Source organism: Phyllopteryx taeniolatus, chromosome 14 (assembly GCF_024500385.1).
Source record: "Phyllopteryx taeniolatus isolate TA_2022b chromosome 14, UOR_Ptae_1.2, whole genome shotgun sequence".
NCBI lineage: Eukaryota > Metazoa > Chordata > Actinopteri > Syngnathiformes > Syngnathidae > Phyllopteryx > Phyllopteryx taeniolatus.
In genome coordinates, this window is record NC_084515.1 from 19238486 (window position 1) to 19261847 (window position 23362).

The 23362-nt window shown below is 42.1% G+C and overlaps 2 protein-coding genes across 10 annotated transcripts; one reads left to right on the top strand and one right to left on the bottom strand.

Annotated features, from left to right (window-relative positions):
• Nucleotides 1-292: 292 nt before the first annotated feature.
• On the bottom strand, nt 293-17015 carry ss18 (SS18 subunit of BAF chromatin remodeling complex). Of its 9 annotated transcripts, none has more exons than XM_061797163.1 (11): nt 16837-17015; nt 16377-16453; nt 16207-16291; nt 14798-14954; nt 13642-13872; nt 13395-13565; nt 13041-13118; nt 11596-11718; nt 4724-4854; nt 4333-4396; nt 293-2299 (listed from the first exon to the last, which is right to left on the bottom strand). In XM_061797163.1, the coding sequence occupies exons 1-10, from the start codon at nt 16903-16905 to the stop codon at nt 4379-4381; spliced, it is 1140 nt and encodes a 379-aa protein (XP_061653147.1). In that variant the 5' UTR covers nt 16906-17015; the 3' UTR covers nt 293-2299; nt 4333-4378. The 9 variants fall into 9 exon arrangements, with proteins under 9 accessions (XP_061653147.1, XP_061653149.1, XP_061653146.1 ...); XM_061797165.1 differs by having other exon boundaries at nt 293-3816; XM_061797162.1 differs by adding an exon at nt 2429-3816 and having other exon boundaries at nt 4333-4854.
• Nucleotides 17016-17544: 529 nt separating this feature from the next.
• On the top strand, nt 17545-22029 carry psma8 (proteasome 20S subunit alpha 8). The gene is made up of 7 exons (XM_061797905.1): nt 17545-17775; nt 18883-19009; nt 19110-19234; nt 19557-19679; nt 19771-19890; nt 21194-21256; nt 21342-22029. The coding sequence occupies exons 1-7, from the start codon at nt 17674-17676 to the stop codon at nt 21435-21437; spliced, it is 756 nt and encodes a 251-aa protein (XP_061653889.1). The 5' UTR covers nt 17545-17673; the 3' UTR covers nt 21438-22029.
• Nucleotides 22030-23362: the final 1333 nt, after the last annotated feature.

Here is a 23362-nt window from a genome sequence, read left to right on the forward strand (position 1 = left end):
AAAATTCTAAGTTAATGATTATTTGCTAAAAACAATAAAGTTTATCAGTTTGAACATTAAATATCTTGTCTTTGTAGTGTATTCAATTAAATATGTTGAACATGATTTACAAATCATTGTATTCCGTTTTTATGTATGTTTAACACAACGTCCCAACTTCATTGGAATTGGGGTTGTACATCGAAGTGTCAAAACGGCGACAAAACTTGGTGCGACCATCTTTTTCTGCACGAGACACACGATCAGCCGCTGCAGAGATCAAACACCATAGTAACGAGAGCACAAAAGTATATTAAAGATTCCTCCAATTTATTATCAGAATGTACAGTTATACATTACCATGACACAAATGTGAACGCTGTGTGGATGGGAATGGAAAATATTTAAAAACAGCACGATATAAACAATAGGAGAGGCCAGTGTTGCCCTCTCAATGTGGGACGCACCACCAAACAAGCCAGTGACAGGAAACTGCACAAGCAGCACCTCAATGTGACATGAACATTATGTTTCACATCTTATGTTACATTATGTGACAACTGTTAATATTCACGTACGACACTACTTAAAAAGACAACAGCCTAGACATGTACTCAAAAACACTCCAGCATTGTAAGCCATAATAAATTGTCAGAAATACTGTTATAGGACCTCACATTTCATCTATTTGCAGTCAATAGGCAAAGGAGTATTAGGGCCACGCTGAAAAGTAACAACAGTAATGAAAACAGTTCAACTATTATGAGAATAAAGTGATAATGTGGCAAGAAAAAAAGTAGAAGAAGAAATACTCATGAACTTGAAGTTGTAAAATTGCAGTGAATTCGCTATTGTCATATGGGAAATAGCCATAACGATGGGGGGGAAACAAAATGTATTTTGAGAAAAACAAACTACTTTTACCAGAGTAAATAAAATGGGAAAACAAAATTGGAATATAAGAAAAATACATGGAATTTCCGGAGTATAAATTCATAACAGTATGGAAAAATGCGCAATAATTTTACCAGAAATAAATTTTAATATAATTGTCAAAAAGAGTTGTAACATGTCGTTGTAATATCAAGAGAACAAATAATTTACAATAAAGATGAAATTTAACGATTTGTAACTTTTTCACGCATCATTAAGACTTTATTCCCGAAATGTTACACTCGCAACACTGACTATATTCGCAAAACATTACTTACGACTTCACGTATATTTTCCAACTTTTTCCTCAAAACGTTACATTAGTCTTGTAACATAACCGCTTTATAGCTACATTGTTTTTCTCATGACTTTTCTTAAAACTTTTTTTCCCCCCCTTCATAACACAACTATGTCTCATACATTAAAACTTGTTTTGGTTTGTTTGTTTATTTAACACAATTTAAAAACGGTGCAAGGTGGGAATTAAGCTAAGAGGGCTTGTATAGGATTCCACACTTTTTTTTCCTCATAACTTCCCTTTTCAGTGTGGCCTTTATACTCTTTTGTACAGAACTGATACACTTGTAAAGAAGGAAAAGTAAAAGAGGTCTCTTACTTGGGTCTTCTGTTCATAATGGTGTCCGCTACATACAGTAACACATCTTTGGCCACATCTTGTCAAATCGTGGTGGGAAAAAAAACACTTTTTTTTTTCTTCACCCTAAAGTTGGCACAGCTTATTTAGTACAGCAAAGATATATTTCATTATAAAAACAGGTTCTAGTGGCAGGTCCTTCTGCAAAGTACAATTTGAGGAAAGCAATTGCAAATCGTTTGAATGGTTCAGTTGATCACAACAATGTGCTGGATTAAAAAAACAAAAAAAAACATTGACACTTACACATCTTAGTACTAGCTTTCAATGTTTTATACAAAGTCATCCGTCTCTAAAAAAAAAAAAAAAAAAAAGAATAAAATAGATTTTTTTACATCATGACATACATTTGAGACGTGTACCTGTATGGGCAGGTATAGCAGGACGTTTGACTGCTACCTAAACTCTATGCCCCTCTACACTTTACACAGACTTTTCAACTACTGCTGGCATTATTGCTTCTTGTTATTAACAGGGAGCTGAAGCAAGAACCACAGTAGAACCACTTTTGAATTTTGTCGTACAGTCGACGCAATGCTCGAGGGTAAGGCAGCTCCATCTTTAAGGCACTGCCACTTTGAGACGTACACAAGGTGGGGGGGGGGGGGGGCATTTGAAATGACATGATTATGGTTATGAGCCCAAAAACAGGGGGGATTTTTGTTTGTGCTGCCGTAACTCTCATATCATCTGTGTGGGCGTTTCTCATTGCTGGTAATTTCCATACTGGCCCTGTGAGGGAGGATTGGGAAGAAAGGTGACAGGACCCAGGTTACTTGATTGTTTAAAGACAATTCAATAACACATCTTTCTTAGCTATGAAACAAACATCTGCTGCGGCTTGTATGATAGACTGCGCACCATGACGTATGGCTGCGTTGGCCTGTATCGACCAGCAGATGGGAGCAGATCCTCACAAGTGGGGAGCTCTAAACACTACTGGAGAGACTGGAGGTTTTCAGGCGGACTCTTTATTGGCTTGAGCAGTGTTTCTCATAGTGTGCCCCACGGGCCACTGGTGGTCCCCAAGAAACCACAAGGGGTCCATGAGTAAATTTAAACACATTAGGCAGAGTTAACGGTCAGGCAAGTGTAAAAAGAGAAAAGAACAGAAGTAACTGTTAGTAGTAAGTCGTGTAGCAATCATTCCAGTATTCGGGCCACACTGGAAAGAACAATTTTATAATTTTTTTTTTTTTTAAAGGAAGAAGTCCTTACCGTATGAGCACAATTTTACATTCCGCGGGGGATATGACTTTTTTTACCATTACTAAAAGAAACATTTAAGGAAAAAGAAAAGCTTTTGACATAAAACAGTGGTATTTTTTTTCAAACTTTTCTTAAAGAAGCATTGTCTTAAAAAGGTGGTCTCTCTTTCCAGCAAAAAACGCTTTGTTTTTTAAATGTATGTTTTTGTAAATTTTAAAAAGCATATTTAAAAAGAATACAGCATTAAGGAAAAAGGCATGGTTGTGTTTTTCAAGAAAGAAAAATATTGTGCCTTTAAAAAAGTACCTATGTATAATACAAAAATGAAAGACATTTTCTAAATGTGTATTTAGAAAAAGATGCCATCTTGTAAGAATAAGTTGGATTTTTGAGGAAGAAAAGAAAGGTATATTATATTATATATATATATATATATTTAAAGAAAAAAGGCATTTTTTAGAAGAAATTATAATTACAATTACTTGTATACTTTTAAAGGGCATAAAAAGTAAATTTCAAATTCCCCTTTGTCACTCATCCATCTGAGCCAAGCATTTGCGGTCTCTCTCATGATACTTGTTGTTTACACAGTGGCTTCTAAGATATGATGCTCACGCGAGTAATTCATTATTTCCAAAACGTCACAATATTGATCTACATTGCTCATTTTTACGCAGGGAGAAAACACCTCCCCTAAAATCCTTCCTTCGCTCACCCATATAAAAATTTCGACTTTATTCTCATCACCACATTTTCCCCAAAAATACTTTTCTTGTAAAATGTGTTTCTTGAAAGAAATTAAGCATGATTTTTATTCTCGTTAGATTACGACCCTGTTCTTGCAGTATCATATTTTGTTTCTTTCCAGTGTGACCCTAATACTCATTCATAAATGGGTACTTTCAGTCCATTCGAGTTAGGTTCTACCTTTTACACTGTGGTAAACACCCAACTTTCATGCCTGGCTTTTGGGAAGTTTAGGTCCAAACTCCGAATTGTTCGCCTGTTCAGCCTTAAGTCGTACAGGTCCACAAAGTATACTGTTGGAATAGTAAACAGGGCTTTTATTTTTGTATACCTGGATTGTAGGCTGTCCGATTATTTTTTTTTTTTTTGTATTAAGTGAACAACTTTGAGAAACACTGGACTCGAGGATGCTACTTTATAGTGAGACAGATTCAGGGCAAGGAAGTAATAGCTAATATATCTCTAAACAGGGGTCGAAGTGTGTTCAATTTAAGAGTACAACTTTAATCCAAAGCATAAGACCAATCTTACATGGACGAATTAAGTAAAGACAAATAGAATGTATTTATGTTTTTTGGTTCTTGGCTAAGCATGCCGTTTCTGGACCTCATTTACTTATTAATTCGACCCCTGGCTAACAAACAGTGTTAAAAAGAAATAAAAATGGCAATCCTTTAACCTTACAAAAGAAAGAGGAGAAGAAAATGAAGGAAAGAATAGACACAGAAGGAAAACATAAAATGCAAAATTGAGGCTAGGTGCTCAAAACATCTAGATTGGACGTTGAGGTCTTCACAGCAACCATTTACCTTTGCTTCTTATAGAGCTAGTCAGGGGGTTCAAATCCCCGGGCCTTTATTTCCTCATGTGCCCCTGAATATTCAAAGATAAAGATATCAAAGTGTAGCTCTGGTCCCCAACATGAGACCACAGGATATTATTACAGGGCAAGAAGAACCACGGCAGTTTGCAGCAAACTTAAGGAAGAAGCCCTCATATTTTCCCTGAAGGGGGCATGCCATATTAGCAAGAATACACAACCGAGATTAACACAGGAATGGCAATAGTGACGTACACAAGTAAGCCGAAATACGATGAGAGCATGCACAAAATGTACACCATCAAGTCAAAAATGAGGGACAAACTACGGCCGTATGCATAAAATGTAGTAGCTGTTCACAGTGCTGGGCCCATACTCACCTGGTCGTAGCCGTAAGGGCGCTGCTGCTGGCCCTGCGGGGGTCCGGGCTGAGGGGGGCGATAGCCACCGTACTGCTGTCCCTGTCCCTGGGGGTAGTTGGGGTACTGTCCCGGGGCATTCTGGGAAGGACCTAAAAAAAAAACAGAGATTTGTGTCTCCGGGTTAAAAAGAATGGACAAATGATGAATCTGGGCTGAGGGGATAACCTCATATGGCGGCCTTTTTTGCAGTTTTGCCTCAAGTTTGAGGACTGCCTTCTTCAGCTCCTTCGACAGATGTTCAATAGAATTGAGATTTGGGCTTTTTATTTTCAATAGTGCAATGTTTTGTTCTTATCCAGTCTGTGGTGTTATTAGCTGTTTATTTTGGGCATTGACCCCATTGACGGCTCTGTGGTAGAGGCAGAGCAAACTGACACTGGGCTGCACATTTTTCTCCTGAATGCCTTGATATTTTTTCCTTTTCTTTTGTCGTTGTACCCTGCACATATTCCCCGGATTCCCCCTGTGCCAGATACAACAAAACTAACAGAACCATGTTTCACTGCAGGTAAGACTGTTGTTGTCCTTTTAATGCTTCATTTTTGTGTTTGCAAACACAGAGCTGACGTGACTTGCCCAAAAGCACCAGTTTATTCCCATTTGTTCAAAGGACATTCTCCCACAAGCTTAGCAGCTGCGTGAAGCTTCGAGAACACTATTTGAGGAAATGCGGTAACAGATTGCCTCATCGTGAATTTTTAGTTCAGTGAAAATTTTTGAGACTGACCTAATGAGCAGAGTTGGTAGAACTCTGGGGAATTCCATCTGAACCACTAATTGGCTGCCATGAAAAGTTGATGGATGACAACCAAAGGACTGCGCAATATCAGACTCATTTGTTTCGGCTGTTGTGCCTTGAGCGATTCAGGTTGGAGCCGCACATTAGTTCCCTTATGGAGAGAGATATCAAGGTGATGTTGGTCTTCATTAGAGAAGCCGACTCCATTATATATTAAAAAAAAAAAAAAAAAAAAAAAAGGTGTCGTCTGCTAGAGAGGAAAAAGATAACTATCAACCCCCGCACAGTGAAACTATCCAAGCTGTGTGGGACTACGAAAAGCCTTACTGGAGCTCAAGTCAAACGAGGCCCACGCAGCATCATTAGGAGCTCGTAATTCCTTATGCTGTTCGGCATACTGGCATTACCTAGTGGGGGCTTGTAAGAGAAGAGTGTGCACGTGCGTAAGGATGTGTGGCAGATGGATCTCACCTCGCAAGCTTTGCCTCGCTGCAAGCTCATTACTAAACTTGAGCTTTGGCCCACACTCAGGTTGAGGGATGCAAAGTTCCGGAGAAAAAAATGGGATGAGGGGGAGAGAGAGAGACTACATAACTGTGGTTACAGTTCATTACAAGTAAGCTCGTTTTAAAGTCACTAAGTTGATCATCCAGACTGTTTTCTAAACTTACCTTTTTTGCTAAACACTAAGCGATGACTGCAGGGTACGTTGCGAAATTAAAAAAGTATATATTAAAGCGGACAGTATGGAAAACTGATGTTTGTCAATTGGCTTGTATACAAATAGCTGTACGCTACACTTTTCCAAAGCTCAAAGAACTTTCCACGTACTTGATGTATGCATGACTGTATTATGTAAAACAGGTATTCTACATATTGTAATACATCATATATTCTTGATGTACGAGCAGACAAAATACAACCAAAAAACAGATCTCAATTTATTTTGCAAGCAGTGATGAATGGCTCTTGGGGTCTGATGCAGGTAAACAGAAGGAAGGTAATCAGTGAGTCAGGAACAGAGTTATTGCATCCACATTGTTCTGAGCCTAAAATGGCCACTTAAAAACTAAATGTCAGACTTCTTGTGTCATTTTGGGCAGGGCTTCTCGAAACTCTTTTGAACTTTAAACCCCATCCACCATTTTCCTGCTTCTATCAATCAAGGCATTAAATGATACGTTCAGTTGAGTAGGTAAGGGGCCAGTCGGGGGTCTTGTTTGAGCCTCTGATCCAGTGCACGGTACTTTTGAGCCGCTGACCTGTTGTGCATGCTGAGGCGTTTCTGGGCGATGTGTATCTGAAAGGTGTGCTGGGCGCAGTAGGCCTGGTACTCCTTCTCCTCCTGGTGACTCATGTTCTGCTGGTTCTCCTGGTAATGTTCCTGTTTCTTCTGCAGTGCCTGTATTGCCTGGTTGTGACGTTCCTGGATAAGTTCCGACTGTGCGATCATTTGCTGCTTGAAGTCGGCCAAGCTATCGTCGTATAGACGCTGCGCATCATCGCCGCTCACAATCTCGATGTCGTACAGTCCGATGAGGAAGGGAGCCAGGAAATCATGTTCTTTCTCCTGCAACCATTGCTGCTCCTCGGCTGCCACGCGCTCCATTTCTTCTTGGAGACTGCGGGCCTTGGCCGCACCGGTGGTGGTCCACGGGGAGAAGTGAAGAAGAATGTCCGCCTCCTCCTGCTCCCTGCAGGCCACGATGTCTCGCACCTCTTTCTTGGAGCTCTTGATCTGGAGAGCCACGTCCTTCTCAGCCTTGACGAGGTCTGATAGAAGGTCGTAGAGAGCCAGTGCGTGGAGGGGCTTCTGGGCGGGATCTACGTGGAAGCCGGAAACCATGTCGGCCGTAAAGTCTTCAGCCTTGTTTTGCTGGTCATTTGACTCTCGCGGTTTGATAAAGGTCCTCATGCACGGGACGAAGCGGTGCTCCTCCAGATGGTATTTCACCTCGATCCTCCTCTGCGACGCCACAAACACTCGCTCAGCGACGTCCTCGTTGGCATCTTTCCTTGGATTCCTGTGGAAATGCTCCAACACTTTCAGCAGGGGTCGCTCTCCTGGCTCCATCTTGGTGGGTTCCTCTGGCAATTGGACATTGCGATCGAAGATGACTTTTCTGTAGTAAAGGAAGTCCTCGCGGCCTTTGAAGCTCTCAGTCATCTCCTCTGGTGTGTCCACGCGCCGCACCAGGCCGTCCACGCGTGCGCTACTGAATTCCATCTCGTGCTCAGCGCCATCTGTTGGAGTGGACGTGAACCTGTGAAATAAAAGGTGAAAGTGTCGTCCCGGCGTGAAGCGCTCGGTGGTGATGCCTGTCACCTTGTTGACCTCTCGCTCCCTCAGGTGGTCGTTTCTGCCCTGGTACCATTCTTTCACAGTCACTACCTCTGTGCAGTCCAGGTCCTTGTAGGTGCTCAGTCGGGTCACCAGACCGTCCAATCGCAGGTGAGGTGCAAACCTCTCCAGTTCGGCTTTCTTGTAACGAGTCAACTTCCAGCCTCCTGGCCAACGGGTTTCCAAGTCTTGTTTGGAAATGCTTATGGAAGTGACCCAGGATCTTGGCATCTCAAAGACTCGGCCCTCCTCTTCCTCTTCTTCCTCCCAAGTCATGCCCATCATTTTCATCTCTTTCCTCTTGAGGAGGTCGATGCTCAGTTGTCTTTTACTGGTGACGCCAAACAAGACAGGCTCCCACAATTTGATGTCATGCAGGTCATACACCAGCTCAGCACAGCCGGCCTTGCAGTCCTGCATGTTGACGTAGTAGTTGAGGTTGTTCCATACGCTCTCCACACCCAGAAAATGTTCATATGCGGTGCCGAAGCTCCTTCCTGTCGGCGGGTCAATGAAGAGGTCCTCCTGGATGCTGCGACACCCAGCCAACACCAGGACCCAGCAGTGGATCCGCAAACCCCGCAGGGGGTCGACAGGTGGCTGAGGAACCTCCTCTTGTTGCTTGGCTTTGGCTTCAGCCTCTTCCTGTTTCTTCTTGGCCTGTTGTGTTAAGAAGCGACTCTTCGGCTCACGCTGAAATCTCATCCCATGCTCACTGTCGGCCAGCATGTCAGAACCCGTGGCCTTAACCTTGGCGTCCAGCAAGGGGCACGCTTGCAGTCTTTGGTCTAGCAGACACATCTCCTTGCTAGCGTAGCCGCTAACACAGTAGGCATCGTAGTTGGCTCCCAGCAGCAGACTGCACAGTACGGCAGCATACTCGAAACAGGTTGCCGTCTGACTGCGCAAAACTGAGGTGGCTGAGAACAAGAACTTGGGGAGCTCTCCAGGTGGCTCCAAAGGATTCATCGACAGGAAGTCGGCCACAAACGAAGCACATCCTTCCCAGTTGAGCAGTTCAGGATAGCTCGTCATGGTGGGGCGAAGAGTGGTCGACACAAACTTCTGGACACCACATTCGTTGATGGGGCAGAGCAGCAGAGGTTTGCGTTCGGGACACAAAAGACGATACTGACGCTGGAAGTTGTCAGCGATGGCAAGCAGCCGGACTTCCTCTACAGAATTATGCCTGTATGATTCAGGAAGGAGCGGACTGGACCAGAAATCACTCGCAGCTGAGACATGAACAGCTTCCTCCACCTGCTCGTCTCCACTTTCTGTTTGCTCCTCACAGTTGGACTCCACCAGTGTCTCCACCACTTCACCTGCGCTGGCCATCAGTGGCTTGAATCGTCTGCCCTGGAGAGCTTCACTAAAATGGCAGCGGTTGTGAGTGGCTTTTGTGTTAGCTCGGCTGCTTTCACTGGAGTGTTTCTGTTGTCGTCTCATCACCATGGTTACAGCTGTTGCGTCACTAATTTGCATAAGAAGCGCCCCCACACAGAGTTTCTCTGCCTATAATTTGGCAGCTAGGCTGAATAAAGATCAGCTATTGAAAAGCAATGGCCGCAGCCCCTTATGAGTGCCCGTTTTTTTAGTAGAGGTTTATGGTTAAATTAGCCAGTGGTGGCTTTAAACATAGGGCATTTATTTACACTGTGGATGAGGAGTTAAGAACATCTCATGCTCTGGAGGGACCAGTAGTCTCCAATAACACCACAAAAAGTGGCTAGCATTTGTTGCTAGTTGCTTTTTTGAAATAACAATAATTACAAGTAAAAAAATAGTCACTCGTTGGGCTGAACGAAAAGCAACACTTTCCCTAAATATAGCGAGAGAATTGGCTACGCCAATAGCATCAGAGTGGGACAACTAGATCCTACTGTAAATGTGCAGTAATTCCCCCCCCCCCCTTTTACATCAAAGCACATCAGACAATTTTAAGACACCTCTGAACCTTAATTTGTGGAAAAAATCCATCATGTAATTTCTCACTTCAAGTCAATACGCTGTGCGTGTATATAATAGCGTTCACAATTAATACAGTGGGGCAAAAAAGTATTTAGTCAGCCACCAATTGTGCAAGTTCTCCCACTTAAAAAGATGAGAGAGGCCTGTAATTTTCATCATAGGTATACCTCACCTATGAGAAAGGAAAATGAGAAAGAAAGAAAGAAAAAAAAAACAATCCAGAAAATCACATTGTCTGATTTTTTAAGAATTTATGAACAGATTATGGTGGAAAATAAGTATTTGGTCACTAACAAAAGTTCATTTCAAAACTTTGTTATATACCCTTTGTTGGCAATGACAGAGGTCAAACGTTTTCTGTAAGTCTTCACAAGGTTTACACACACACTGTTGCTGGTATTTTGGCCCATTCCTCCCTGTGGTTCTCCTCTAGAGCAGTGATGTTTTGGGGCTGTCGCTGGGCAACACGGACTTTCAACTCCCTCCAAAGATTTTCTACGGGGTTGAGATCTGGAGACTGGCTAGGCCACTCCAGGACCTTGAAATGCTTCTTACGAAGCCACTGTGTCTTTGGGATCATTGTCATGCTGAAAGACCCAGAAACGTTTCATCTTCAATGCCCTTCCTGATGGAAGGGGGTTTTCACTCAAAATCTCACGATACATAGCCCCATTCATCCTTTCCTTTACACGGATCAGTCGTCCTGGTCCCTTAACAGAAAAACAGCCCCAAAGCATGATGTTTCCATGACCATTTTTTACAGTAGGTATGGTGTTCTTTGGCTGCAACTCAGCATTCTTTCTCCTCCAACGACAGTTTTTACCAAAAAGTTCCATTTTGGTTTTATCTGACATAATGACATTCTCCCAATCATCTTCTGGATCATCCAAATGCTCTCTAGCAAGCTTCAGACGGGCCTGGACATGTACTGGCTTAAGCAGGGGGACACGTCTGGCACTGCAGGATTTGAGTCCCTGGCAGCGTAGTGTGTTACTGATGGTAGCCTTTGTTACTTTGGTCCCAGCTCTCTGCAGGTCATTTCACTAGGTCCCCCCATGTGGTTCTGGGATTTTTGCTCACCATTCTTGTGATCATTTTGACTCCACGGGGGGAGATCTTGCGTGGAGCCCCAGATCGAGGGAGATTATCAATCGTCTTATATGTCTTCCATTTTCTAATAATTGCTCCCACAGTTGATTTCTTCACACCAAGCTGCTTACCTATTGCAGATTCAGTCTTCCCAGCCTGGTGCAGATCTACAATTTTGGCCATAGTGGAATTTGGAGTGTGACTGTTTGAGGTGGTGGACAGGTGTCTTTTATACTGATAACGAGTTCAAACAGGTGCTATTAATACAGGTAACAAGTGGAAGACAGAGGAGCCTCTTAAAGAAGATGTTACATGTCTGAGAGAGCCAGAAATCTTGCTTGTTTGTAAGTGACCAAATACTTATTTTCTAAATTATGGTTAATTTGCTAATAAATTCTTTAAAAATCAGTCTGTGATTTTCTGGATTTCCCCGCCCCCCCCCCCCCCTCAATTTGTCTCTCATAGGTGAGGTATACCTATGATGAAAATTACAATTAAGTGGGAGAACTTGCACAATTGGTTGCTGACTAAATACTTTTTGTCCCACTGTATTTGTTGAAAAATAGTGCAATCAAATTACAGATGTTTCCCTAACATGATGACGAATCATGATAATAACTGTGATTACAATATTGATCAAAATAATCGTGATTATCATTGTGGCCCTAATCGTGCAGCCCTAAAACTTACCGTAGCCCTGCTGCTGCGGCGGGTAGCCCTGCTGACCTGGGTACTGCTGCTGAGGAGGGTAACCCTGCTGTGGCGGGGGGCCTTGCTGGTAAGCCTCTTGCTGTTGGCCGTACTGGGCATTACCTTCAGAGGGCGACGTCAACCGATGTGAGCAAGGATACAACCGGGTCAATACGCCCAACAAACACAACACATGGTAACATTGAAGCACATTCCAGAGGAGTTTTACGTACGGTCTGTAACCGGCAACATCTCAACATAAGGACAAGGTAACATTCACTTTAGTAGGTACAACATAATCACTACATTATTTTATTAGGTAACTAACAAGACTGTCGACTGGCCACAACGTTATGTACACCTTTACAAACTAATAAAATCCAATACAAGTACGGATGTGTTTTTTTCTTTTAGGCATGCCACACGGAGCAAAGCGGCCGAACGCGACTAAACTTGAAGATCATGGAGGCGGGGAGGGGGGGGGGGGGGGGTGCAGTCATTGACTCACTCAAACACACACGCCAAGCGGTTGACCATTGCGCACAAAAAAAACAAAAAACTCGCAGCAAAAGAAAAACTGCGTTATCGGGAAACAAGGTTCTGAGGCACCACATATACTGTACTGTATTTTTTTTCCCCTAAACCACACACAACATGGTGCGATTGTCAAAGAAGAATAGGCCAACGTATAAAAATGAAATGCCCGAGAAATAAAGGAGTGGATATTTGAGAGGCTCTTGGCTCCAACTACTGACTGCATGCATGCATTTTGCTGACAGAAACTCTCCACGCTTCGCTTTTTAACCACAGGTTCATAGGACATTCTAAATCTAGTTAAGTTTTACATATATATTAAATGTATCATACAGAATTTTAATATTTTTGTGCAGCCAAATAAGCTGACCAAAATGTATAATTAAATACCCTTCTTATAATTTCCTAGATTGTGCAGGTGTACCTTATAAAGTGTCCAGTCACAGTACATCAACACCAAGTTCATGTTAATAGGAAAATATTGCTGTCCTTCTTTCCAAAGGAAAAAGTTGTTATGTGTGAAAAGTCATAGAAAAAGAGCGCTGTTAGCAGAAGTGAAGAACATACAAAGTACATGTTAATTGAGCAAAGAAAGTAAAGGGGTTAAGGCTGTTCAATATCCATGTGGCTGCGGTTGTGCTTTGCAAGCACAAGCAAGCTTGGTGGAAAATATCTGTTGAATAAATGGACTGCAGAGCCTTGGGGGATGGGGTATACAATTCGGAAGTGATAATGACATTTATTAATCCAAGGTCACTTTTTTTCCCCCTCAGAGGATAATGAAGAAACTGAAGTATGTGTATGTGGGGCGGGGGGAAGTTATGAATCACGCAGTCTCTTTGCATCATTTGTGTGTTAACACAAGTGCTGGGCTGATATGCTCCACAAGTGACTGGAGGGAATTCTCCTACCTTCTGAGGCTCCCTGTCCTGCGTGACTGTACTGGTCCCCATAGTAGTCTTCCTGCCCTGGGTACTGCTGAGGGGGTCCTACATACACATACACAACATACACACAAGTAGATTCAAGGTGTTGTTGGACCTGATGTGTGAGGATGAAGAGGGAAGGTGTGGGATTTGGCTTTCGGACCACTATTCTGTAAATTTATTGCATCCCGGATCATGAAGATGTTTGTGAGCGACCCGTGTGGCGATGGTGGGGAGAAATGAAAGTAAGAAGTGCAGAAAGGTGGGTTAGGGTAAGGGAGGAAGAAGACCCATACTCACAGCTTACACACACAGATACACACACAGGATTTGGGATACCTTGCTGAGGCGGCCTATACGGGGGCATCGGCCTCTGTCCCATGACATGATTGCCCTGGTTAACCTGGCCCATCATGCCCATTGGGTTCTGCTGCCCTTGGTAGTGCTGGCCGCCACCGCCCGGAGGCATGTTGTACTGCTGGGAGGGAGGCTGTTGATGCATCATGGGACCTAAACAGACAGGACGGAAACCTCGAGACCACAGCAGCGGGAGATTAACGTAGAGCTCACAAATGAGCGTGTTTACCTTGATTGGGCTGCATGTTCATGTTGGGTCGCGGTCCGTAGTTGCCCATGGGCTGGCCCTGCGTCATGTTCATCTGGCTTTGCGCTGGCATGCCCTGCGACGACGGGACAGCGTGGTTGTAGCCGCCCATCGAGCCGTGGCTGCTCGGAGGCATGTTCATGGAGCCGGCGGGCATGTTCGGGGGCTGGTTAGGGCCTGGACCGGGGCCCTGCATGGGCATGTGATTGGGCCCTGGAGATAAACGACATTTCCAACACAGATTAGTTATGACTGCCTTTGAAGACCTCTAAATACAATATACTTTATATAATACTTTAAGAAGATGCAAGTTAAAGTACAATATTGGCTGACATTTGTGGTCATATGGTCACTCATACTCTTTGTGAATAACAGTGCCTTTACTGATAGGTCCAGATGTACACAGGTATTTTAAAATACTCCAGGAAAAGTAAAAACTAAACACATAACACCACATTAAAAATGCATTCACTAGCTATCATGTGCTATTCAGCCAATCAGAGCGCTGACAAAGCAACAGTAACCACCTTGTCATAACATACTGAATGTATATTTATGCGTGAATATACTGAAGTCTTTCAATTCACCACTCGAAAAATATATCACTGCACAAAATGAAACTCATAGGGCAGTAACACGTCATTAATGGGCATGTTCTGCAGTTAAATAAAGACAAATAAGGTAATAATAATTTCACGAGACGTGCAATTGTCTCATCTTTCGGAGACAAGCCCGATCCACCATACTGTGGCCAGCTCGACTTTCCATGACTTAAAACAGTTTGCATCTGGATAAATGGCAAAACACACCAAAAATAAAATAAATAACAATAAGCATTTTTTTTAAATATTCGTGTTTGCATAGATATGCCTCAAGTCTTCTTTTCTTCAGTAAACAGGCCCATGAAAAATACATTATGTAAAAGAAAGGTAACGCCAATATATCAATAGGCATTTTGGGATGAGAGAATGTTGATAATGAAAAGAGAAAGTGTTGAGGTGCAAGACAAACAGGTGACATCATCCTTCAGGAGAGCAACCTCCCTCGCAGGTCTGCCCTGTTGCTAGGCAACCCAAGTGAGAAGGAGTGAAGGGGAACAAAAAAAAACAGGAGCAAGATGGAGGGAAGGGCCACTTACCAGGCATCTGTCCATTCATCTGGTTCTGCATGTGTGGGGCCGGAGGGCCGCAGCCGACCATACCCTCGGAGGGCATGTTGTGACCATGACTGGGCTGAGGCGGACCTCCGCTTTGGCTCATCCCACCCGGGCCCATGGGCATGTTTTGAGTGGGTGGCTGCAGATACACATTAAACAAAACTGAACAGAACAATTGGAAAAGCGGACCGCTGAACGCATCACAATAAAAAAAATGAAAAAAATAACAAGACTGCAAATTTTAACTTATACTTAATAGCGAAACACGCTTGCTTACGCTTGCCCTCATCGCTATAAAATCAATTACAAACAGCACTGCTCAAACATTTTCATTATTAATTGCAGTTTAGTTTTGGGGTTGTCATTGTACTGTGCCAAGGTCTTCGGCCACGATAACATCTGTTGCATTTTTTTAACCAAATTTAGGTCAACAGTGGGGGTGGAGGGGCGATCAGTTTATGACAAGACTTCCGTTTCTACAGAGGCAACATAACCAGAGTTTGCAAGACAAAACGCGCTTTAGTCTACCGCTAACATACGCTAACGCGTTAAGTCATATAATTACAGTAAATATTGTTATGAAAAACACTTTAGAACATAGACAATCAAATTCAAAAACAGTAAGTACGTTAACTGAGAATGCTGTCTTGTGCCATGTGAAAACGTATTCTTACGCCGCTGCACAAACTACTGCGTTCCATTTGTAACTACAGTAACCTCAAAATGTCAGAACTTTTGTAAATCAAGGACACCCTTGTACAGCGGCACTCAGAAGAGCGCAGACCTCCACGGAGTTAAATGGTGAAAATACACTCTTACATCCTCACTAAAATTGAATTTGTTATTCCTTAACCAACTACAGTGTTTTTACTACTTTACTATCTCAAAACTTCTGCCTGTGCCGATCCCAGCTGACTTTTGGGTGAGAGGTGGGAGTGGCCACCAGCAAATAAAAACAAAAACCCTTCACACTCACATGTTCACCTACAGTATGGCCAATTTAGAATCTTCCATGAGCATGTTTTTGGATTGTGGGAAGAAGCTGGAGTACTCTGAGAAAATCCACACCAGCACAGGGAGAAGAAGCAAAGCAGAGATTCCAACCTAGAACTGCTCGACTGTGAGGCACCCGTGCTAACCACTTAAGTGCTGCCTGTGATTACATGCATTACACACACACACAAAAGAAAATGAAAAATGAATTCTATAGTTATATATCCCTTGAAAATAGTATTAGTAGTAGTATAGAAATGAAGAAAGACTAAGGGACAAAATGAAAAGAAAATGAGATTCAGAGACAACTGCATATGTGTTTGCAAATCTTCACATAAACACAAACAGGGGAGTGGGGTCATCACATTAAAAACAGCAAAACATTTATGGTTACTTACTGCTGGGAGGAGAGATTGCATGTTCTGATTAGAGTCTGCTATTGTGGCCAGGTACACTAAATTTCTGTGCAGTATTTGTTGATACCTGTGGAAGTGCAGGGGGATATCAATGAAAAGGCCATTTAAAAAGGTGAGTTTAATGACAATAACAATGGAACACAATAACTCACTGTGAACACTCTGTTGTTTTGCCCTTGCTCTGGAAGTCCATAATACTCTGAATCAAATGGTTATTTTCATCAAGTAACTGTAAAAGCGAGCAGACACGTAACGTAAATCCACTGTGAGATATGATTTTGAACATATTATTCGAATTGAATGACTTGACTGCGGTCATAAAAGGGAGCGTTTAGGAAACGTGCGTTCGAAGCTAACAAAAGAAGCGTCTCGCTAGCTTGCGAAAAGGGGCTAACGCAATAATGAGGGCGAAGCTTGCTTGAAAATTAATAAACGATTTATGGTCCGCACATGGCAGGTTCATATTCACCGCGCCGGGATTAGCAGCGTTGTGCCCAATGCGTCCATTCCCAGTCGGACGAGGATGGACTAAATCGATTAGCACTAGCGGCTAGCCGCGTCTCGGAAAAGGACAGCGTCCATTCTGCGACGCATCTCCAAAAGATGAATTACCTTCTGTATTCCGGCGGGGGTAATATCGCCCTTCCCACGCTGCCTATGAGGTGCGAACGCCACCGACATGGTGATACTTGAGCTGAATTACACAAGCGAGATCATAAAACGCGAAAAGTCGCGAGCACACTTAGCAAATCTGTACAACTCCGACGTAACACTTCGGAATAGGACGCAAAGTTGGAATGCACTCGTCCGCTTCAGGGGGATGTTGCACATTTGAAAACCTGTTTGGAAAGTATTTTTTTGTCTTAATGTGCATACACCGAAAGAAACATGTATAACAATTACGTAACCATAATAATACTTTTAATAAAACTGTTATATTTTTATAAGCACTTATTGGTTTTACATTTAAACGCCTGAAACCCCTATATTGCGTTCAATGAAACAGTCCGGAGGCCACAGGAAGTGACTGCTAAAGCGATAGATTAAAAACATAGAAACGTTGTTTTTAAACATTTTTCTTCTCTTATCGTTTACACTTAAGCAACTTTTTTATATTATTATTATTATATTCATAATTCTCCATTAATCCGTCAATTCACAACTACCATCCTAATACAGCGACTGTAGATGAACCTCGAAATTCAATAGTCATTCAATATAAACATACGTTATTAATGAATTTCAATAATATTGCAGTCATAAATAAATTGGTTGACAAGTTCCAATTTTCGAGTTGGACAGCTTCCGCGTTCAGAGTTCAAGCGCATGCGCCGTCCTCAACAAGCGGCAGCGTTCGATTGAGTGACTTGCGGCTAAAAACTAGCTGAATCATTTGGCCAACGTGTCCCTTTTCCCTTTTTCTTGTGGTTGCACGCGTCTTGCGAAGCCATGGCGGCGAGATACGATAGAGCGATCACCGTCTTCTCCCCGGACGGACATCTCTTTCAAGTGGAGTACGCGCAAGAAGCTGTGAAGAAAGGCTCCACGGCGGTCAGTTGCAAAATGAAACTAAGGCTAAAGCCAATGCTAGCTAGTTAGCTTGTGGCTCGCAGTCACTTGCCGCGCTGCAGATGAAGCAAACTGTGGATCATTGTCCGTGCTACGATTATTATAATAGTTGTTATGACTTTAATTGTTGGCGAGTACGTTTTTGACGCGTGGTTTGTTAGAGAAATAGTTGTGGAAGTGTCTTTGGTTAGCATCTTGTCGCTGTGTCATGCTCACACAGCTTTCAGTTTCCAAATTGGGATATATTTGACAAACGGGACTAGAGTACTATTATTGACTCACAATTATTGTCTCTTTGAACGTTTTTAATAGATTAAACTGTCATATGTCCAAAAACATTTATTTTGGTGTAAATTTGCTAACTCGGCGAGAACAAGCTGGCCGTCTTGTCACCTTGGCTTAGTGCAGCCAAATTTATTTTATAAGTAATTGTAACGCTGTAATTTGTGAAAAGAAAATTCATCACTTTTTCATATTTAACCGCCATCGGAACGTTAAAAGTGCCTCACCTCTTCCACATTTTGTTATCGTTACAGCCATATTCCAAAATGGAATCGCTGTAATTCATTTAATTTCACCCCATGCTGAAAACACGAAACAATAAATCTATGTAAATCCGTTGAAAATAAAAACAATCTTAAAAAAAAAAAAAAAAAAAAGGCAAATTAAGTGACACCTGTCTTTGGGCAATTTAGTCCATTCTTCCTTGCAAAACTTAGTTTATTTCCTGTTTGGGCGAACTGTATGTAGGTGCAGTGTCGTTTAAAAATAAATTGGTAACAAAGGACTCGAGGACTGAAAGTTTCAGGTTTTTAGGGCCATACGAAATGCAACAACCAAAGGAATGTTTATTATAAATCATGAGCAGTAACATCAATGTAATGTTAAGGGTTTGTGTAACAGTTCAGAATAAGTTAAATAATTTTTTTTAATTGCATGGCACGCCATATTTGGCAGCTTCCTCACCCCTGTGATGCAAATTGAGCGAATGTTAACTTATCAATATATTTAAAGATGACTCTTAATTTGGCAGAAGTAGTCAATGGAACAAGCTACAATGTTACGTACCTTTCTTGTGTGCGTGCACAGGTGGGAATCAGGGGAAAAGACATCGTCGTCCTCGGAGTTGAAAAGAAATCAGTAGCCAAGTTGCAGGAGGAGAGAACCGTCCGCAAGATATGCGCCCTGGATGAGCACGTCTGCATGGCATTTGCAGGTGAACCATTCATAACATTTCTGAATAATACTTGCACGCAAGTGTTAACATTAATTTGTCCCTTGTTTGGCTCCTAATTCCACTTGACGGATCTTTTCAGGACTGACGGCAGACGCCCGTATCGTGATCAACAGAGCGCGTGTTGAGTGTCAGAGCCATCGGTTGACTGTGGAAGATCCCGTCACTGTGGAATACATCACACGTTACATAGCCACATTGAAGCAGGTGCGCCTTATATTGTTATTTACACTCCATTCATCGTATTGTGTTTGTAGAGGAACTTCAAAATGTTGCAATATTTGGAACCCACCCAAAAAACAAAAACAAAAAAAAGGATCAGGTCATTAATTTCCACTTCCAAAATGTGTTTTAAAATAATGAAATACCCTCCCGGAACAGATTGCGTATGACTTTTAAGGTTTTACTGTATGTCAAAGTTATCACAATCAGCATTTTCTTCTCTGGCCAGATGTCTTGTTTAGTTTGTATGATAAAATCCATGTGGTTTGATGTATTTTAGATGACATTTTGTGGTTATTGATTTTAGCGCTACACCCAGAGCAACGGTCGCAGGCCATTCGGCATCTCTGCTTTGATTGTCGGCTTCGACGACGATGGGACTCCCAGGCTGTATCAAACTGACCCGTCGGGGACGTACCATGCCTGGAAGGTGAGTGGATTTAGTTTTATATTATTCCAGCAGCACGTTTCCAAGTGGGAAACTTTGTTAAATTAGTCTGTCACCTTCCATATACTGTTAGGCGAACGCGATTGGCCGCAGTGCCAAAACGGTGAGAGAATTTCTGGAGAAGAACTACACAGACGAAGCCATCGCTGGAGACAATGAGGCGATCAAGTTGGCAATCAAAGCTTTGCTCGAGGTGGGTTTCATCTGGTCTTTAAGAAGCAATGTTTGTTGTATTGTTTGCTGTCCGATGCACTCCAAACAACTGATTGGACAAGACCCCTTAGCTTTCCCTTGTGTAATCTTAAATTTTTAATTAATATATAATTAACTTAATAGTGTTTTATATATATATATATATATATATATATAAAACTCTCTGGGCCCGAGCTCATCTAAGATGGACCGACGCAAAGTGGAAAAGCGTTCTGTGGTCTGACGAGTCCACATTTCAAATAGATTTTGGAAATTGTGGACATCATGTCCTCAGGGCCAAAGCGGAAAAGAACTATCCGGACTGTTATGCACGCAAAGTTCAAAAGCCAGCATCTGTGATGGTATGGGGCTAGTGCCAATGGCATGGGTGACTTACACATCTGTGAAGGCACCATTAATGCTGAAAGGTACATACAGGTTTTGGAGAAACATATGCTGCCATCCAAGCACCATCTTTTTCATGGACGTCCCTGCTTATTTCAGCAAGACAATGCGAAACCACATCCTGCACGTGTTACAACATCGTGGCTTCGTAGTAAACGAGTGCTAGACTGGCCTGCCTCCAGTCCAGACCTGTCTCCCATTGAAAATGTGTGGCACATTATGAAGCGTAAAATACGACAACGGAGACCCCGGACTGTTGAACAGCTGAAGCTGTACATCGAGCAAGAATGGGAAAGAATTCCACCTACAAAGCTTCAACAATTAGTGTCCTCAGTTCCCAAACGTTTATTGAATGTTGTTCAAAGAAAAAGTGACGTAACACTGGTAAACATGACCTTGTGCCAGCTTTTTTGTAATGTGTTGCAGCCATAAAATTCTAAGTTAATGATTATTTGCTAAAACAATAAAGTTTCTCAGTTTGAACATTAAATATCTTGTCTTTGTAGTGTATTCAATTAAATATAGTTTGAACATGATTTGCAAATGATTGTATTCTGTTTTTATTTGTTTAACACAACGTCCCAACTTCATAGGAATTGGGGTTGTAGGTGAGAAGCTGTCTTCTGAAAAGTGTGTCGTGAATCTGTAAGAGTTTCACTTTTTGAATCAAAACTTCTGGAATGAATTAACTTTTCTACTATAGTCGGTTTATTGATATGCTCGTGTAAATTGCATATCGCGGCAAGCAAGAATTGTGTATAGCAAGTTTGTCGCAGTAATAAAAAGAGGGGTGTGGGGGGAATACACTGAGTTGACTCAACAGTGCCCGTTTTTCTTTATTGCTCGTATTTGTGTGAACAAACACCACCATTTTGTCACATGATGTATTCCTCTCACAGGTGGTCCAGTCAGGTGGGAAAAATATTGAACTGGCTGTTATCAGACGGAATCAACCACTGAAGGTGACTTTCATTCGCTTGGCTTCACTTCTATTCTATTCGTGTTCCACGTAAGCTCGTAATGAGAGTCTGTTTTGGCTGTTATCAGATCCTGGAGTCCAAGGAGATCGAGACGCTTGTGGCTGAGATTGAAAAGGAAAAAGAGGAAGAGGCCGAAAAGAAGAAGCAGAAAAAGTCCACTTGAAATCTTTATTCTTCTTCTTCTTTTTTTTTTTTTTTTTTATTGCACTTGGATATGGAAGTAGCCTTTTTAGGGAGGGTAAAGGGGGCTGATAACTCATCATATATTTCACTGTAAAGAGGTGAATCCTAACTTGGGATACTGCACCAGATGTACTATACCTCCAGCTGTGTGTAAATACTCATACATACATGCAGCGCTCAAGTTAGGTTTCACATAAGGACACTTTTCTATCATTCATCAAAGTGCTTTGATGATGACAAATATCCCATTTTAAAATAGACCGTTCAGAATTGTAATTGGGAACAATTCTCAATAAAAGATGACTTGTTTATAAAGCCTTACTGACCTTCATATCATGACACAAAAGAGGAAAAAAAACATGACAGTATCTCAGCTTTATAGTGGGGGACAACAAAAGCCTCAGGGGATAAATAAAGAATTCTTGCTCTTAATGACAACAATTGCAGATATTACAATATTCATACATAATCTACCAGTATTTGCTTCAGCCTAAGGAAGTCCACATCACATGTCACAGTCTCTTTTGTCAATTCTCTAAATATAATAAAAAATGCAGTTATTTAAAGCACCACTAATATACCTACTTTATTCACCAAGTGTTTTTCTATATTATTACCATGACATCAAATGGTGTCATTTATATGGATTGCATGGGAATTCTTGTGCGGATCACGACAGGATGTAGTTCATGTACAGCACGAAACCAAAACTATTACATCTAACTTGTTTTTTCTTTTATTGATCACACTATCGTGAGTGACTTTTCTCCTGTTAAGATAACGGCGGCATAAACACCAATGGCGGCGGTTTTCATGCGAGTGGCTACAAAAGGTAATGCTTTTCATGTATCAGTTTTGGAAGACATAGCTCTAGTTCTCAGCCATCCCTCCGCCACCTTCGAGCAAATTAGTGCGGTGTGACCGCAGCATCTTATGGTAGCCTAACTAGACCCCGCCACAGTTCCCCCCCCCCCCCACCCCTCCATCCTCCCGCCATCCCCTTTTACCTTAAATTCGCTTATCAAGCAAGCGCTGCTGTGAATTCTCAACGACACAATTATGGCCGGCGGTGTGGAAGTGCTGCTTAATGGGATCTTGGTCTCAGACCCCAATGGGAACTTTCAGGGACTTTAATCTGGGAGTCCCTTTGAAAAAAGTTGTGCGCTGCTGTGCCGAGGGGCCCCAGGGGGTCTCCCCACCAAAGACATAATGGTGAATGGTTAAAGTCCTTCATTTAGAGTCATCTCCCCGAGCCAGGATTTCCTGAGTGGATGCACTGGCGGGCTTGACAAGAGCAACTGCACTTTGTTTGCCGTTTGTCTTGTTTGGAGTGTCTGCCGTTTGGACCTGTCTATACTCCGGCAAAGTAACTCATTCTCAGCTACCCGCTAAATTGCTGTCTCTACTGCCAGGAGGTTCTGTTTTTATAGCTTATTAGCCGGATTACGCACAAACATGGTAGGCGACTGGCCAAGAGGAAAGCAACTCTTGGGAGAATCCAGAAAAGTGAATTATTGTGCTTGTAGTTAGTCGGCGTGTGGAACTGCACTGCGTCATACTGAGAGGTGCTTCAATGAAACCAAAATGACACTGTGTGGTTCTCAGATAAAACCACAATAAACAAGTACATTGTCTTTATTCAACAATAAGACCATGTGGCTGTCAATTAATAAAAAAACAAAAAACTGCGATAACGGTATTGTTTTTTTTGTAAATTTTATTACATCGGCCTAGCAGCTGGTGTTTACATCATAATACTTCTCTGACAGTGTCCAACTTCAATGTATTTTAATTACTTCTGGAGGTATTTGCTTTTCAACCTGGTCACTTTGATGGTGTCAATCAAAGTGCAGTATTCTTTTTTTAAGAGCTCTGCCAAAGAGTTTACTGTAAATTTTAATCTTA

What these genes read in the sequence shown, in the direction of transcription:
- ss18 (XM_061797158.1), bottom strand. Translation starts at nt 9,330, where the DNA reads ATGCAAATTAGTGACGCAACAGCTGTAACCATGGTGATGAGACGACAA.
- psma8 (XM_061797905.1), top strand. Translation starts at nt 17,674, where the DNA reads ATGGCGGCGAGATACGATAGAGCGATCACCGTCTTCTCCCCGGACGGA. An exon ending in GGACGTACCATGCCTGGAAG is followed by an intron (nt 19,680 to 19,770) that starts GTGAGTGGATTT and finishes ATATACTGTTAG; the next exon opens with GCGAACGCGATTGGCCGCAG. An exon ending in GACGGAATCAACCACTGAAG is followed by an intron (nt 21,257 to 21,341) that starts GTGACTTTCATT and finishes GGCTGTTATCAG; the next exon opens with ATCCTGGAGTCCAAGGAGAT.